The following is a 15,580-nucleotide window of genomic DNA, read 5'->3' on the forward strand; positions in this document are numbered from 1 at the left end:
TGGGGAATGGTTGCTCAATCTTTTGGTAAGAGGAAAGATAGGCTGGATACATACATGGATGTTCCTGAGCGACAGACTGTGTCTGTGGAGGGCTGGAGATGTCCTCGGCTTGGCTATGTGAGCCCAGGTTGCCATCACTTCTCCCCTGCTGTTCTGAGTGGGGCTTGAAGACAAGCTTCTCATGCTTCATTTATGTACTACTTGAATAAAGAGAAAAGAATACCCATTTTAATCATTAAAACATTAATTGTTTTAACCAAAGGCTGGACTGCATGGAGGTCCAGGGATCTGGAGCTGTTCCCGTGCTGCTCAGCACCGTGGCGCAGTTGAGAGGGAAGTGCTGCAGTGGTCATAGCTAAGAAAAATGCTTGCATTTCCTAAACTGTGTGGCCCTACTGCCATGTCAGAGCCATGTGAGAATGACAACAGGGCCAAGGAAAGTGTCCCTGGATCCAGCCACACCCAAAGCTCCATGTCCTTGGGCCAGAGTGAGTCTACAGTTAGTGAAGCCAGGTTTTCACAAAGATGGATGCCGGCCAGCCCACACCCGTGTGTTCCTGCCCATTGCTGATATCCGACGCCCATTCTTGTTATGAATAGTTGGAATGTCATTTTAGAGTCTGCTCCTTGAGTGAGATAGCGTTGGTACTCTGGATGGTGCTTCCAGGGCATGAAGTACTGTGTGCCAAAAAAGGGTAGGCTGAGGAGTTGCATGTGAAGCAATGACTCTGGTACCTTCATACAGTCCCTGTGAATCTAAGCCCGGGCTGAGGAATGCCAAGGCCCATGACAGATACCACCACTTTTGAGCTATTGCCAGCACAAGCCAGAGAGCAAAAGATGCAGATATTCAGTCCAGAGCTTTCTGGTCCAAGCAGAAACGTGCAGAGTCTGAAGCCCCAGCTAAGATCCATAAATGGAGTACCTCCAGAACACAGCACATAGTTTCAGGGAAATCCCTAGAGGCTAGCAGGGGCAGAGCAAGTCTTCAGGGAAGAGCAGAGAAGAGACTCTCTCCCCACAAACTGTTCTGTCACAGGCTCTTTGGGTTTGGTGCCTGGCCATCAAGAGTAGCTTGCTCTATAACTTGGAGCATGTCATTCTGCTTCTTGATGATGCACACACACACCTCTTTCCTGTTGGTCACAAAGCCTGAGTCTTTACATTTTGCTTTTGCTCTGGTCTTTAGTGACCCTGGATCTGCCCAGGAGCCCCCAAAAGAGGCTCAGGTGTCTGCTTGTGTTTGTGCTTGTAGACCTCTGCTGTTTCAGAGGGAGACTATGACTGCCATGGGCCATTCCTGTAATGGGAGCTTTCCTGTCGAGTTGATGCAGAAGGAATAGAAAGTGACCGGACTTCCTAGAAAAGCCTCCCTGGTTACCATTCTTTCCTTTATAATCTCCATTTCTACTGTAGACTCAGAGCAAGTGAACAGTGACAGATAGACACAAGGCAGCAAGTGGCAAAGGTGTGGGCCATGTTCCAGGCCCTGCTGCCACCCCAGGGCCAGGTTCTGTCTTCCAGGGTCTCAATGGGACTTCCAAGTGCTCACACAGGCAGGGATGAGGCTGAGATTGGCATTCTCCCCATGTAGGTAGAGATGCTGCTTTCCGGCCCTTTCCATCTTTGGGAGCTAACATACTCAGGAGTCATACCCTGAAGCCACAGTGCAGCAGGAGCCATGTCACAATCTACACAGGCATCAGGTAAGGCACCAAAGATCCCAGCCCCAGGAAAGTTGTAACCTACACAGCCAACACGTCAGTGATCAGTGATGAACACCTGTGACTGCCCTGCTTGAAGGATTGAGCCACTGGAGCAGAGACTGACCTGCCTACTGACTCTCTGAACATCCAGGAAAATCCAGGAATACCACACAGCTGCTTTCAGAAACCTTTCATCTCAGGGGCTGAGGACATTAATAAATGTCATATTCAATCCCTAATCCAGCCACACTCCAGTTGTAGCAGTCACTGAACTACTTGGTAAGGGTGATGGGGTCTGGCTGCATGAAGTTCCCATTCTGGGCTGGCCAATTACAACTAACTTGACAAGGAAGTTCTAAGAGCTGAGGAATGTGTGGTGTAATGAACCCAAGTGGGGAACATCTCCCATGAAGACTCAGAGTTCTGGAGAAAGGATTTGAGCCAGCCCCAGAGAATGAAGAGATGAGATCTGGGATCTGGGGATTGGAGCTCTCTGAGTCCCTATAGTAGCTTCTAAGGGTTGACCCTGGAGGCTCTGTAGCAGTCTTGTTCAAGAAGCAAAATTTGCAGCAAGTTGGGAAAGGGTCAAAGCAACAGTCATGGAATTTTCTAAAACTTAATTCTGAAATCATAACTGCTGTAGACTCACAGGAAGTTGGAGAAGGCAGAGGGACTCTTGTGTTTACTGTTCTCAGTGGACATAACCATCTTGAGAGGAGGGCATTGATCCTGGTGTCAACAAGTCCCATGTCATTGTGTCATGTGGACTAAGGTCACCATCACCAACATTAAGTTATGCAATCATTCCCTTGAGTTGGAAATAGTATCTTACTCAAATGACCTCAGCATTCCAGGGGTCAAGGCAAGAGAATTACTACAAGTTGGAGGTCAGCCTAGGCTACATAGTGAGTACCACGCTAGCTAATGCTACATGGTAAAATCATATTTCAGAGGGGACAGGAGGCAGAGGGAGAAAGGAAGATAAATTATTGTTGGCTTGAAGTTCTGGAGGTCCAAGGTCAAGAGTATCATTTGGTGATGGTCTCTTGCTATGGAGTGCTGTTGCCCAGAATGTCATGTAAAGAGAGACAGGAAGCATGAATGTGTGTGTGCATTTTCTGGTTTTGCCTACTTTTATTTTAAAGCCACCAGGATTCAAAGGGGTCTACAATTGACATTGTATATCCTAGTCCTCCCACAGGCCCTAGCCCTCAATATAGGGAGAGTTTATACTCCTTAAAACTCCACAGAGGGATGAAACTTGAATAACACAAACCTCAGGGGACCTCTTCTAATCACAGACAGAGCAGAGCACACTTGTAACCTCCAATATACCCTCCATCTCTGTAATTTTGTCACTCCAAAAATATTATACAAGTGGATTTGTGCTATATGTTTTCTTTAACTACTGATGATTTGGCTGTCTGCCATTTTAATGTTGCTTTGCTTCCAGTTGTTTTTGTTTTCTTTTTTCTGTTTAGTGTTTAATTTTGTCTTCTCTACATTGTTTTTAGTGTGTACAGCTTTCTGTGGTTAGTATTACATCATTTATTGGGACAACAGACAACATCTAAATTTCAATACCCTGCAACTGTCCATTGCATTTATTTGTCAACATTCTCTTCTTATTTTTTAAAAATGTCTCAAGATTCTTTCTTTTACCATTTCCTTTCTGCTATTTCATGGCTTTGTTTAGCCACAAGGAGCATGCATATATGTCTGCTGGTAAATACCTCTCTTGTTTCTCCTTTGCCTGTGGATGTCTCCACTGATGTCCCAAAAGGATAGTTTCACTGGGTATAAAATTTATGATTACCATGTCTTCTTTCAGCATTTAATAAAGTTAGTTCTGCATCTCTCTGGGGTTTATAATTTCTAATGAGAAATTTGAATTGCACATCTCCCTAGGGAAGGTGGGATTCCTGTTTAGCTGCTTTCTTTTTTTAAGTTTTTGTGAGTGTGTTTTGTCTCAGTGTGGATTTTTTTAGGTTTTGCTCTTTGGGGTTCTTTTTTTTAATATTTATTTTATTTATAAGTACATGTCACTGTCTTCAGACACTCAGAAGAGGGCATCAGATTCCATTACAAATGGTTGTGAGCCACCATGTGGGTGCTGGGAATTGAACTCAGGACCTCTAGAAGAGCAGTCGGTGCTCTTAACCATTGAGCCATCTCTCCAGTCCCTCATTCAGATTCTTGAATCTTTATGGCTACTTCTTTTTTGGCAGAGTTTAGAAATTTCCATTCATTATTCTAGCTTCCCACCTTTTTCTTCTTTTTCTGGTAGTTGTATGACATGGATTTTATATGTTGTTCTATCCCAGGATGGTTGAGCATCTCCCCTCCCCACATAACTATTTCCATCTGCTTTTCAGACTGGGTAGTTTCTATCACTCCAATTTCTACCAGTAGATTATTCCTCTCTCCCCTCTGTCATGTTGTGGCACTATCACTGAGGAAGTTTTGTTTTTGCCTTCATATAATATAGTTATTTCCTTAGTCCCACTCCATATTTTCATTGTTCCATTCATAGTCATAACTGCTCATTGAGACATCTTTTATGATAGTTGCTTTAAAATCCTCAGATATACCAACACTAATGTCATCCTTGTTGATGATATCTTTTATACCATTTGAGATGGTCCTTGCTGTGACAGGTGATTTTTAGAAATCTTTTCACTGAAACAGAATTATATCATCTCTCATTCCCTTTCCTCCCCACAGCCCCTCTCAGTTATCCTCCTCTCAGGCCTTCCAATGTTTCCCTCCCATCTTCAAGTTGATAGATTTTTTTCTCTTTATTGTTGTTACATACATATATACCTATATAAAAGAATCGATTAAGTTTGTTTATGTTGTTTATGTGTACATGGTTCCAAGGCTTACCACTGGGTACTGGACAACCAATAAGGGAGTTCATCTCTGGGAGAGGCTGTCTCTTTTTCCTAGTAGTCATTAGTTGCCTGCAGTTCCTTGTCTATGGATCAGATTTCCTTCTGTATTAACATGTCTACAGACATCACCATTGTTCCAAGAAACCTCCTTTCAAATGGTTGGTCAGGGTAGTCAAAGTAACTTCCCAAACAACAGACTATAGAGGTAGTTATTGGTTACCTCTCAAGTTTTTGTTTGTCTTTTAATCAGCCCTCGAATATTTTGGGTTTGGCTTGTTGAAACCCTAGATTCTGCTTTCTTCTTCTATGTTATAGCTGTCCTCTCCTACCCAGTACCTGTGGGCAGAGTAGTGCTGCCCATCACTATCAAAAGGGAAGAGAAGTCTAGCCTCTATACTTTTGCATAGTTTTTTATAGATCAGTGGACTGGGAGGACAAAACAAAGAAAACAAAAACAATCTCCCATGCACCCAGGAGACTCATGTCTTTCTTCTCTGACACTTGGCACTTCAGTGGCCGAGAGCTCCCATGTCTGATAGCAGGAGCTTCTGGAATGACCAGAGAAGCTCTCCATCCTTGAGGACATCATCTGAGCCACTGATTTGGAAGGAGTGCCAAGGCCCTATGGCTGCTGGAGAGCCTGAACACCTGTTCCTCAAGCAGCAATATTTTAGTGAACCCAGGCCCCGGTGAGCTGCATCCATCTGCCTGAAGAAAATAGGCAGGCTATGAGGATACATGGGGCCAAGCAAGGCCTCTGTCTGCAGTACCAGCTCTTAGCCTAGGTACTTCTCCTCCTCCTTTTAGAGAGCTGGGCAAGAGCCAAGACCAAATGGGGCCTGTAAATACCTTCCCCTGACATCTTCCTGCTTTTGGCCCTGAACAACTGCTCACATTTACACTGATCATTTCTGCTCAGGGAGCAGAGTGGTCTTCCCAAAGTAAGGTGACTATACCTGGCCCCTCATCAAGCTTCCCGGGGCCTGAGGTGTGAGGACAAGTCAATGGATGAGAAGCTCTTCTCTCACATACCTGCTCAATAGATATCAAGGAAACCAGGGGACCATGGTTTGACTGGGTATGACTGGGTATGACTGGGTGTGCAAAACTCTGACAAAAACAATAGAGGAATCGTGTCAGAGGTTGGAGCAGTACTGGTTGCACAAGTGCGTGCATGTATATGTGTGCATGAGGGAAAATCATGCATGAACTGGAGAGGGCATACTGGTAAACCAGAGGGGTAAGCAGGCCAACAGGTGGACATATGGAGCCCTCTATGCTGAAGAGCTATACAGTGCATGTTTGTGAACATGTTTCTGTATACACAAGTATTTCATATGTATGTGCATGTGTCTTTATGTGAGCTCATGTTTGTGTGTCTGTGGCAGTATATATGGGTGCATGCAATGTGTATTTGCATGTACAGTGCATATATGCATGTGTATGTATGCCTGAGTATATGAGTGAATTATATATGTAGACCTGAGTGTGAGTGCATATATATGTATATTTGTATGCATACCTGAGTGTGAATACATGTATGTATGCCTATAAACATAAGTTCTTGTGAGTTATGTACAAACATAAATTCCTGTGAGTTTGTACATGTACATGTGTGAATACCTATGTGATATGTGTACATGTATATGCCTGTGTGTGTGCATGCATACATGTATGTGTGGAGGGTTTTGAACAGGAGGCTCTCTACCAATGCTTCTTTGACCCTTGGGTCATGGGTGAAAGCCAGAGACAGGAAGGGCCCATACCCTCCAGCCAGGAGGTGGCAGGAGGGAAAAGGGTGAAATGGGCAAGGAAGCGCTGTGTGAACAGGAAAAAGCCGGGATGGCCTGAAGCTTTACCCTGATCCTGGGAGAAGTGGGTCCTCTAGCATGCCAGGGCTCTCTTCCTAACCTCTTATCCCTAATATGGGGCTGCCTGTAGGGAGAAAGAGCCAGCTGAGCCCATCTGTAGGGGGATCTGTCGCAGGTGCAGAAATGGCCCTGAAACTTTGGGGATGGAACATCTGAAGGGAGGGGCCTTAATAACCTTATTGGGCCCCCTTGACCAGAACCTTGCTCCTGGGAGTCCGCCTCTCCTTTCCAATTTCTGCAGGGAAGTGATCCCCAAGGGGGAAGCCCAGAGGGAGGAGCCCTGGCAGCAGCAGTCACAGCAGCTGTGCTGACTCACTTCCTTTTTCTGAAATGTGGTGAAGAGCCCTAAAGTTGCAGATCCAGGTTCAATCCCAGCTTTTCTATGGTCATCAGCTTTCTTCTTCTGCTTCTTGGGACTTGGTAAGGCCACATAAAAAATGAGCTGAGAACTCAGCTGAGGCACAGTGCAGCTGAGAGGGAGCTAAGGAAACTGCTCACATCAACTAATCCAGAGCAACAACCCTTAACCGGTTTTCATCCAGAAAAAAGGGTTATGAAGGTCATCTATTCCCTCCTGTGGGATGGTGGCCTTCTTTGTGCTGATTCTTTGGCATTCTTCATATATTTTGGATACCTATCCACTGTGTGTGGATCACAAAACAGGAAGAACCTTGAGTGCCTGCCCAGCTGTACTTTGGAAGACAGGTTGGCAAAGGCAGGTATAGGCAGTAGACAGCCTCCGGAGCCAAAGGAGCAGAGGCAACTCAGGAAACAGCTGGATAGGCACATCCCCAGTCTGCTGGTCGCTTTCACACTCCCCAAAGCGTCACACACACACAAGTGGGCTACCAAATCTGTGAAGCAGGTAAAGCTGTGGACTGGACAGCAGAGCCCACTATTGGAAGCAGACACAGGAGCTCTGTACCAGCTGTGCAACTGGGAAGCCCATGGTTTGAACTACACCTATGGGCTAGACTCCAGGCTCTAGGGCGCTCTGGCAGGTCACATGGCCTGTGCAGTCTCTGTCTACCCTGTCTGTACAGCACAGCAGAGATTTGTACATTCAGTATGTATGCGGAGTCAGATGGGAAGTGTAACTGGGAGAAGGGGCTCATCACCATTCAGAAACATAGAGAAACAGCGCCTACTCTCAGCCTGGCAAAATCAAACCATAACCTTTCCCCCTGTTGCTGACACTTCTCCACCATGTAGAGGGGTGGGGTTTTACTGGGGGAAACCAAGTTTGCAGCATCTGCTGAAGCTAAAGACCTAACTCTTAACTACCAAGGTCTAGAGTGGGGAATTCCAGTCCAGTGTCAGAAGGGAGGGTTTAACTATCCAGAATGGCCCATGCCACACAGTGAGAGCAAAGACTGAACATTCCTAGCACAGAGGATGGTGGGACACCATTTCTATAGCATCTCCAAACAATCTACACAAAAGAATATGTCATTCAGGGAGACAGAATATAAACGGTCACACCCAGAGAAAAGCTAGGCAAGGATGAGCACAGGGAAAGAGGTGGATGATGGCTGCCTGGGAGAGGAATGAGTAGGGACAAAGGTCCTTACCGGGTGAGCTGCGCTGGGTCCCCCACAGGCTTTGCCCAGTCAGCGCTTGCCCCTCCCACGACCACCTTTTCTGGTTGCTCTGTTCTGTTCTGCCCGCGGCTGCCTGCTTTGGTCTGGATGCCTTGCACTGAGTGGTCTTATTGAGAAAGGTTCTCTACGCGATCCAAACCTGGTGCACCCAGGTCTGCAGGCCAGCCCCGCGCCCGCGGTCGGCCGAGCGAGGTCGCTATCCTGATGGGGTAGTTCTAACAGGCACCGCTGCAGGACCGCGTACGGGACAGGACAGTCGTCCCCTGAGCTTAGGCATCCTGGCACACGCCACTGCCTGGGGCCTGCGGGGTGCAGTGCTGGTCCCACCTAAGCGATCGGTGCGGAGGCCGAGATGAGCAATAAGACCAGGGCAAGTGCTTCCTCCGGACTCAGTTTACCCTTCCGTGGACGAAAGCTGTACTTCCAGCCTGTGCTCGTTATAGAGTTCAACGACTCCTGGGACCACTCGGACCATCTCGCCCACCCCCACCCCAGTCCGGAGTTTTAAGGCTGAGGTGGCCATCGCCCTTTGAAGGCAAGTGGTGGGGCCGGGAGCGCGCGCTCAGGCCGCGGGGCCGAGCGCCCCCTGCAGGCCATCGCGGGTCCTGCCCCGCCCCCCGGCCCCGCCCCCGGCTTCGGCCGGCGCATGCGCGCGGCACGGCGCTCCGCGGGGCGGCGAGAGCGAGGCCGGTCCGCAGACGCGCGGAGCTCAGCGCCCCATTCATGCTGGGCAGCGGCGACGCAGCCACGCAGCGGAGCAGAGCCCGGGCGCGGCGGCCTCGGCCTGGGCGGCCTGCGCGGCGTGGGCGGCCCCGCAGAGGGGCGAGTGGCGGGACGCAGCGATGGCCAGCGGCGGGACGCGCCGGGGGTTGGCGGGTGAGTCGGGGCGCAACTTTCCCCGCGGGCGGCGGGAGGCTCGCGGCGGCCCGGGGTCCCGAGTGGCCTGGGGGCCCTGGCGGCTGCGAGGGGGGTGTGCGCGGGGACTGCGGCGCGCGTGTCCGTGGCTGGCGTGTCCTGCGGTTCCGGCCGGGAGCCCGCATGTGTCCGGGCGCGGTCTCCGCTATGGGCTGCCGCGTCCGGGCGGGTCGCAGCGCGTCCGGGGCCCTGCGATCCGGGCGGCACAATGTCTGTAGCCGCAGTTGCGGCCCCTTCCTCCAGGCAGGAGAGAAAGTTTCCAGTGGCCCCGCGGGAAGGGCCCTGCGGGTGCTCCTGTCGGCCCATGTCGCGCCGGGTCGGACCGGGCCGCGGGTGGGGACGTGGGCCGCAGGCGAGCGCCGCGCTGGGCAGGCCCGGGCAGGGCCGCGGGATTCGAGGCAGGTCCCTGGCTGCGCTTTGGGCCGGCCTGGGGCAGTGGGGTGAAAGTTGCAAGGCTTCGTGGGGACCCCCGCCCCCTCCGGCTCCGATGTGCGAGTGGGCGCCGCAGCCAGCCCAGGCCCGCAGGCCCTCCACCCGGCTACAAGGGGCGGTGCGGTGCCACCGAAGAGGACGCCGGCTTGGGCCTCCTCGGCCTCCCCCTGTGCAGGGCCTCCACGGGTCATTCCTTCCCTGGAGGTTTCCCCCTTGCTTCCTGGACGGTCTCAGGCCTGGTGTGCGGCGAGGACAACGGGGGAGATGGGCTGACTCTGGCTGCTGTGGGGAAGGGCGAGTGTAGACTCCAGGGAGGCCCCTCAGCCTGCAGAGACCCCAGGTGCAGCCCTGGAAAGATATGAGAGGGCTTCTGAGAGGTTACTAGGTGCCCGGAGCTGTCTCAGTCTCATCGGTGGGGTGCTGGGACCACGCCCCTTGAAAGAAAGGGGTGTGTTGGGGGGGATGGGAAGGAGCTGAGCCTCTGCCCCTCTGCTAGGCTCCTACCTCTGTCTCTGTCTTCTGGAGCTGCCTACCTCTTCCAGCAGGTGCTGCGGGTCTTCAGTCAGGGTGGTGCTATCCTGTGTTTCTCCAGCCCTCCGGGAGCACCCCAATTTCCCAGGTCCCTTGCTTGTTGGGGGTGAGCAGAAGGAAGTGGTGCTGCATTAGGCTGGCCAAGAGTGCTGGGTTTGGGAGCACTCAGCCAGTGCCCTAGGCAGAGGTGCAAAGCAGGGATTCTGCTTCAGGGCTGTGAAGCAATGGGGAGGTGGAAGCTTGGAGCCCACCAAAGGTGTCTTCAGGCACAGGCATGGGTGGTGGCTTGGGGTGTGTGTACAGTGTTGGTTGAGGAATGTTTTCTTGGGTTTTGGACCAGCCAAGATATGGTGGACAAAGCCACATCCCATGGAGCACCTGACCAGGAGTATGGGACCCCAGGGAGCACCTTTTCTGGAGAGCAGGACTCCAAGGACTCCATGTAGAGAGTAGACCTTCGGAGACCAACTCCTATGTCCTCCCTCAGGGTGGGGCAGGGTGACAAGGCAAGGAAATCCTTCTGTTGCAGCTGATGGGGAACCACTAGGTGAGATGTCTGCAAGATCAGCCTGCCCACAGCCTAAGACTCCAGAGCAGCAGGACACAGAGAGCAAGCTGTCCTCCTGTGAGGGCTCTGAGGTCTTTGTTTCTGAGTAAGAACCATGGTGTTATCCAGGTTTGGAGAGGGCAGGATACCAGCTCTGTGTGGTCCACTGGAGGCCTGTTCAGTGGCCCCTGGCAGAGTACCGCACCTGCAAGCCTAGCTTCTCTCTCCTGGTCCCTGTTGCACACACCCAGAACTACCATGGCCCTCCTGTTCAGCTTCTCACTTGTCCATATTGGGGGAGCTGTGGCCATTTGTGCTGGTCCCATCTGCATGTCCAGCAGGTGTGTTCTCCAGGCTGTCTCCCTAGGTCACCCCCACCCTGCAGCATCCAATGGACCTCCAAATGGCAAGGCTCCGCCTGGAGATTCCTTAAGCTACAGTGGCCAGGCAGCTCACAGAACCCAGAGCTTGTCTGTTCCCCTCCTCTAGCCTAGCTCAGCACCCAACACCAGACCTTGCTTCTCAGGCAAGCATTGCTATCCAAGGGACTTCCTCCTATCCTGCCTGGGGTCTCCATAGAAGCTCTGGTTGCTTTCATCAGGGCTGGCTGTGTGACCTTGGATCTGTCTGAATCCTGAGTCTTGCCTTTCTATCTGGAAAAAGTAGCCCAGGCATCTTTGCTAGTCTTTGTGCAGTGGTAGGTGTAGGCTTGGGATCCCCTCTTTCCTGGCCGGCAGCCCTGTGCCCCCCAGGCCAATCCCTTCCCAGCAGCTTCTGTTGGGAGGTGGGGGGTGGGAGGGAGTGGGCCCAGGGCCAGACTGGAGTTTGGATGGTGGCTTCTTCAGCCAGGTCCCTCCTGTTTAATATAAAAAGTAGGGCCCGTAATTGCATTAAGACGTGTATAATTATCCCGGAGGAGGGGAGAGCCCAGCCCCTGGTAATTGCAGGCCTGCTTTGAACTGATAAACGGTGAGTGATTCATGTTTTCTTTAGAGTTCACATGGACTCAGTGCTCAGCCCAGGCCCGTTTTGTCTGCATGCAACCTGCTCTGTAGTCTGCTTTGGTTTGGGGGTGGGAGGCTGATGGGGGTGTGCTCCCCTCTGACTGTCTTTAGAGGCCCCTTGTGGCTGCTGGTCTTGAGGCTGTAAGCAGCTGACAGCATGCTGGGAGGGGTCCTGCTAGGTGGCACCACCCTGCATTTGTTCTGGGATTTAGGCCAACACTTTTTGCTACCCTGAACCTTAGTTTCCCCATCTGCGTGTGTGTTGAGGACAGATTTGCCCAGGCCTGGCCACTCCTAGTGTCTTTGCTTACTTGATCACTCAATCACAGTGATTGCCGAATCTGCCTGGGCCCTGTGGCTCTGGAGAGAGAGTGTGACCTATTTGTACTCAGCTTACGTTCTTTTGGGGAAACATTTGAGCAATAAGTAGCCAGAGCTATTAACTAGACCTATGCCACAGATTAAGACAGGCAACTGAATGCTGCCAGCTACTGCCTGCACAAGCAGGTCAGAAGATGCATCTCAGGCTTACCTAGCAGGTGTGGGGGCAGAGCCAGAGTCCGACCGGAGAAAGGACTGAGCACCTGTGACTAGCTTCCTGCCTCTGGCTAGTTTCCCACCTGCACTTACAGAAGGCACCATCTTTAAGCCTCAGTGTCCCCAGCTGTGAGTGGGGCTGTGGGGGAGGATGTGTGGGGAAGTATAAAGAAGCTGTGTATACTGGCTGACTGCCCACTCACCACACTAAACATTTCCACAGCCAAGAAGTGGGGTAAGACACCCCCACCCTAAGCCCACAGGGCAGGCTCTGTGGCCCTGCTGTCCTCAAGAGTGTGGCACCTACAAGCACCTGTCAATCAGGACATGAGCTTCAAACTGTTTCATCCAGTTTGAAACAAGTGGTGTCATTTCTTTGGCAGTTAGGGAAACTGAGGAAAAGGCATTGTCTCCATTAGGACAGTTAGATTTAACCAACACTGCTCAGTCCTAGAAGGTGGCACTTTCCAGGGACAGTGGGTATACAGTTGGATTTGAGGTGTCATGCCAAGGTTTGGGAGGCAGTGTAAGTTTGAAAAGTGGCCCAAACTGTATTGTGGCTGTGGGTGGACATGGTGGACATTACAGGAGTGGGCAAAGAACACTGCTGAGGGCTGGGTTTAGGACGCCCTCCCTCTCTCTGGAGGTCTTTGCTTAGAGTCCAGCGTGAGGGTGGAGTACCCGGGAAAAGGCATCATGGGAAGTGTCCTCTGCCTGGGGTGTGGGGATTCTAGTGGGAGCTGCTGCCTCTAGATCTGCCCTTGAAGTGCTCATCTTGTAGTTTGAAAGACACTGGGCCAAGGTCAGCCAGGGGCAATGCCAGGATCAAGATCCCATAGAAAGTGGTCCGGACTTGCCTGAGCCAAGCTGAGAATCACTGCCATGTGGCTATGGGACAAGGAGCAGGGGTGGGGAGATACTCTCTGGTCTTTGTGAGTATGGATGCTGTGCTGGGGGCTGGTTAGGGTCTCAGGGGAGCAGTCCACACAACGGAAGGTATCTAATAGCGCGGGGCATGACTACCTTAAACTAAATGGTTCTAGGGATCATCAAGGCAACTGGCACTTTGTGGAGAAGGTATGTGTAATTACAATCTATCTGCCCAGTTTTGGTGGGGACATCGATGCAGGAAACATGTCACCCATTTGAGATTGAGGGGTTTTGAGGGATCTTGATCTCAGGGGATGGGTAGGCTCTTTGACCCTGACCCTTAAAAATTGTTGTGTTCCTGGGCCCATTCTTATCTTGCCAAGGGTGGCCAAACACAGGCTCTAGCTGAGCACCCTGCTGCCAGGGTGTATCCTGTGCTACTGCTGCATCCCTGTGACACTTGGTTTACTCTTGCTGCCTCTCTGTGTCTCAGGACATGAAAGTGCCTTCTTTGCTCTGATATGTTTGGGTCATGGTAGAGGGTCTTTTTGGAGGTGTCTACAAAGCATGCACTTGCACGTGTGACAAACACACACATGAAGAGTTCAGAGATATAAGGCCCTGTGCATATGGGTAGCGCCACACTTATACCTTCTTTTCCCTGTTCTTCCCAGGACCAAGAAATCCAGTCCCGTGATGCTCGTCCCTATAGGACCTGAAAACCTTGGCTTGAGGCCCCAGACCACCATGCCACTGCCACCTCTGAGCCCTCGGACACTGGTGCTGCTGCTGCTGCTGCTGCTAAGGGGTGTGTGGATAGCCATCAGCTTGCCCCCAGCTGGTTTGGGTCCACAGCCTGCCTTCCGCACCTTTGTGGCTAGTGACTGGGGCCTCACTCACCTGGTGGTTCACGAACAGACGGGAGAGGTATATGTTGGCGCTGTGAACCGCATTTACAAGCTGTCAGGGAACCTAACCCTGCTTCGGGCCCATGTGACGGGCCCTGTAGAAGATAATGAGAAATGCTACCCACCCCCCAGTGTACAGTCATGCCCACATGGTCTGGGCAGCACGGACAATGTCAACAAGCTTCTCCTGCTGGACTATGCTGCCAACCGCCTGTTGGCCTGTGGCAGTGCCTCACAGGGCATCTGCCAGTTCCTGAGGTTGGATGATCTGTTCAAGCTGGGCGAGCCACACCACCGCAAGGAACACTACCTGTCCAGTGTGCGAGAGGCTAGCAGCATGGCAGGAGTGCTTATTGCTGGGCCACCTGGCCAGGGCCAGGCCAAGCTCTTCGTGGGCACACCCATCGACGGCAAATCAGAGTACTTCCCCACTCTGTCCAGTCGCCGGCTCATGGCCAATGAGGAAGATGCTGACATGTTTGGCTTTGTGTACCAGGATGAGTTTGTGTCTTCTCAGCTCAAGATCCCTTCGGACACACTGTCCAAGTTCCCGGCCTTTGATATCTACTATGTGTACAGTTTCCGCAGCGAGCAGTTTGTATACTACCTCACCCTGCAGCTGGACACACAGCTCACCTCGCCTGATGCTGCCGGTGAGCACTTCTTCACCTCCAAGATTGTACGGCTCTGTGTGAATGACCCCAAGTTCTACTCTTATGTGGAGTTCCCCATTGGCTGTGAGCAGGCTGGAGTGGAGTACCGCCTGGTGCAGGACGCCTATCTGAGCCGGCCAGGACAGGCCCTGGCCAAGCAGCTGGGCCTTGATGAGGATGAGGATGTGTTGTTCACCGTTTTCGCACAGGGTCAGAAGAACCGTGTGAAGCCACCCAAGGAGTCGGCGCTATGTCTGTTCACACTGAGGGCCATCAAGGAGAAAATCAAGGAGCGCATTCAATCATGCTACCGTGGCGAAGGCAAACTCTCACTGCCTTGGCTGCTCAACAAGGAGCTGGGCTGCATCAACTCGGTGAGCAGGAGTAGGGGAGTGTGGGTAGGGGTTCCCCCCACCGTTCCTGGGGTCACATTTTACCTACATCTTGGTGACCCTGCTCTTTGTTGGACCTGCTATCTACTTTTTCCCCTTCCTGGTTCTCCCAGCCCTGTGAGATAGGAGCTGAACCCAGCCTATCAGCCCCAAAGTCTGCTCCTAGCCATGACATTGCCTTGTGCCTTAGGAAGTGGGTGGTAGCTCCTGTCCATGCAGTTCCAAAGCCCTTGGGACATTGAGTGGTGATGACCATTTTTAGTTAGTTCCCCTTTTACATATGAGGTTATAGAGGATAAGAGGTAGAGGTTGGTTTTCCCAAGCTCACACAGCCAGTAAGAGAATGGGGGTGGGGCTAATCACAAGGACCCTAGGCACTGCTTCTTTGCAGTTTATCCCCATATCCTTCTGGCAGGATGCCGGCCTTCTAGGACCCCATCGTGCCCAGTACTGGGTGCTGAATGCACAGTGGATACACTCTGAGAAAGGCTCTGGCATCGGGGCAGCCCAGCTACCCTGTGCTGGATGCTCTGTGGTCAGTGTTCCCTGCCCCCAAAGCCAGCTATTCCCTCAGAAGACAGCAGGTTTGCCACCTCTGTCAGACTTAATGCCACAGGCTGCTCCTTAGAATAGAGCAGCAGGCATACGTGGCTCCTAGAGGACTGATGTCACTGTGTCTCTGAGTGCAGCAGGGAGGTGAGGCCACCGATTTTCACTTG

At 51.7% G+C, this 15,580-nt stretch overlaps 1 protein-coding gene across 1 annotated transcript in view; it reads left to right on the plus strand.

The window, feature by feature from the left end:
* The first annotated feature begins 8,816 nt into the window (after positions 1-8,816).
* Positions 8,817-15,580, plus strand: part of PLXNA1 (plexin A1) — a 44,868-nt gene continuing 38,104 nt past the window's right edge. The window contains exons 1-2 of the mRNA XM_080914383.1: positions 8,817-8,948; positions 13,583-14,843. Of these exons, the coding sequence (XP_080770509.1) occupies positions 13,605-14,843 (1,239 nt within the window). The 5' untranslated portion in view covers positions 8,817-8,948; positions 13,583-13,604. The remainder of the gene's footprint in view (positions 8,949-13,582; positions 14,844-15,580) is intronic.

Source organism: Micromys minutus, assembly GCF_963924665.1.
Source record: "Micromys minutus genome assembly, chromosome: 3".
Lineage (NCBI taxonomy): Eukaryota > Metazoa > Chordata > Mammalia > Rodentia > Muridae > Micromys > Micromys minutus.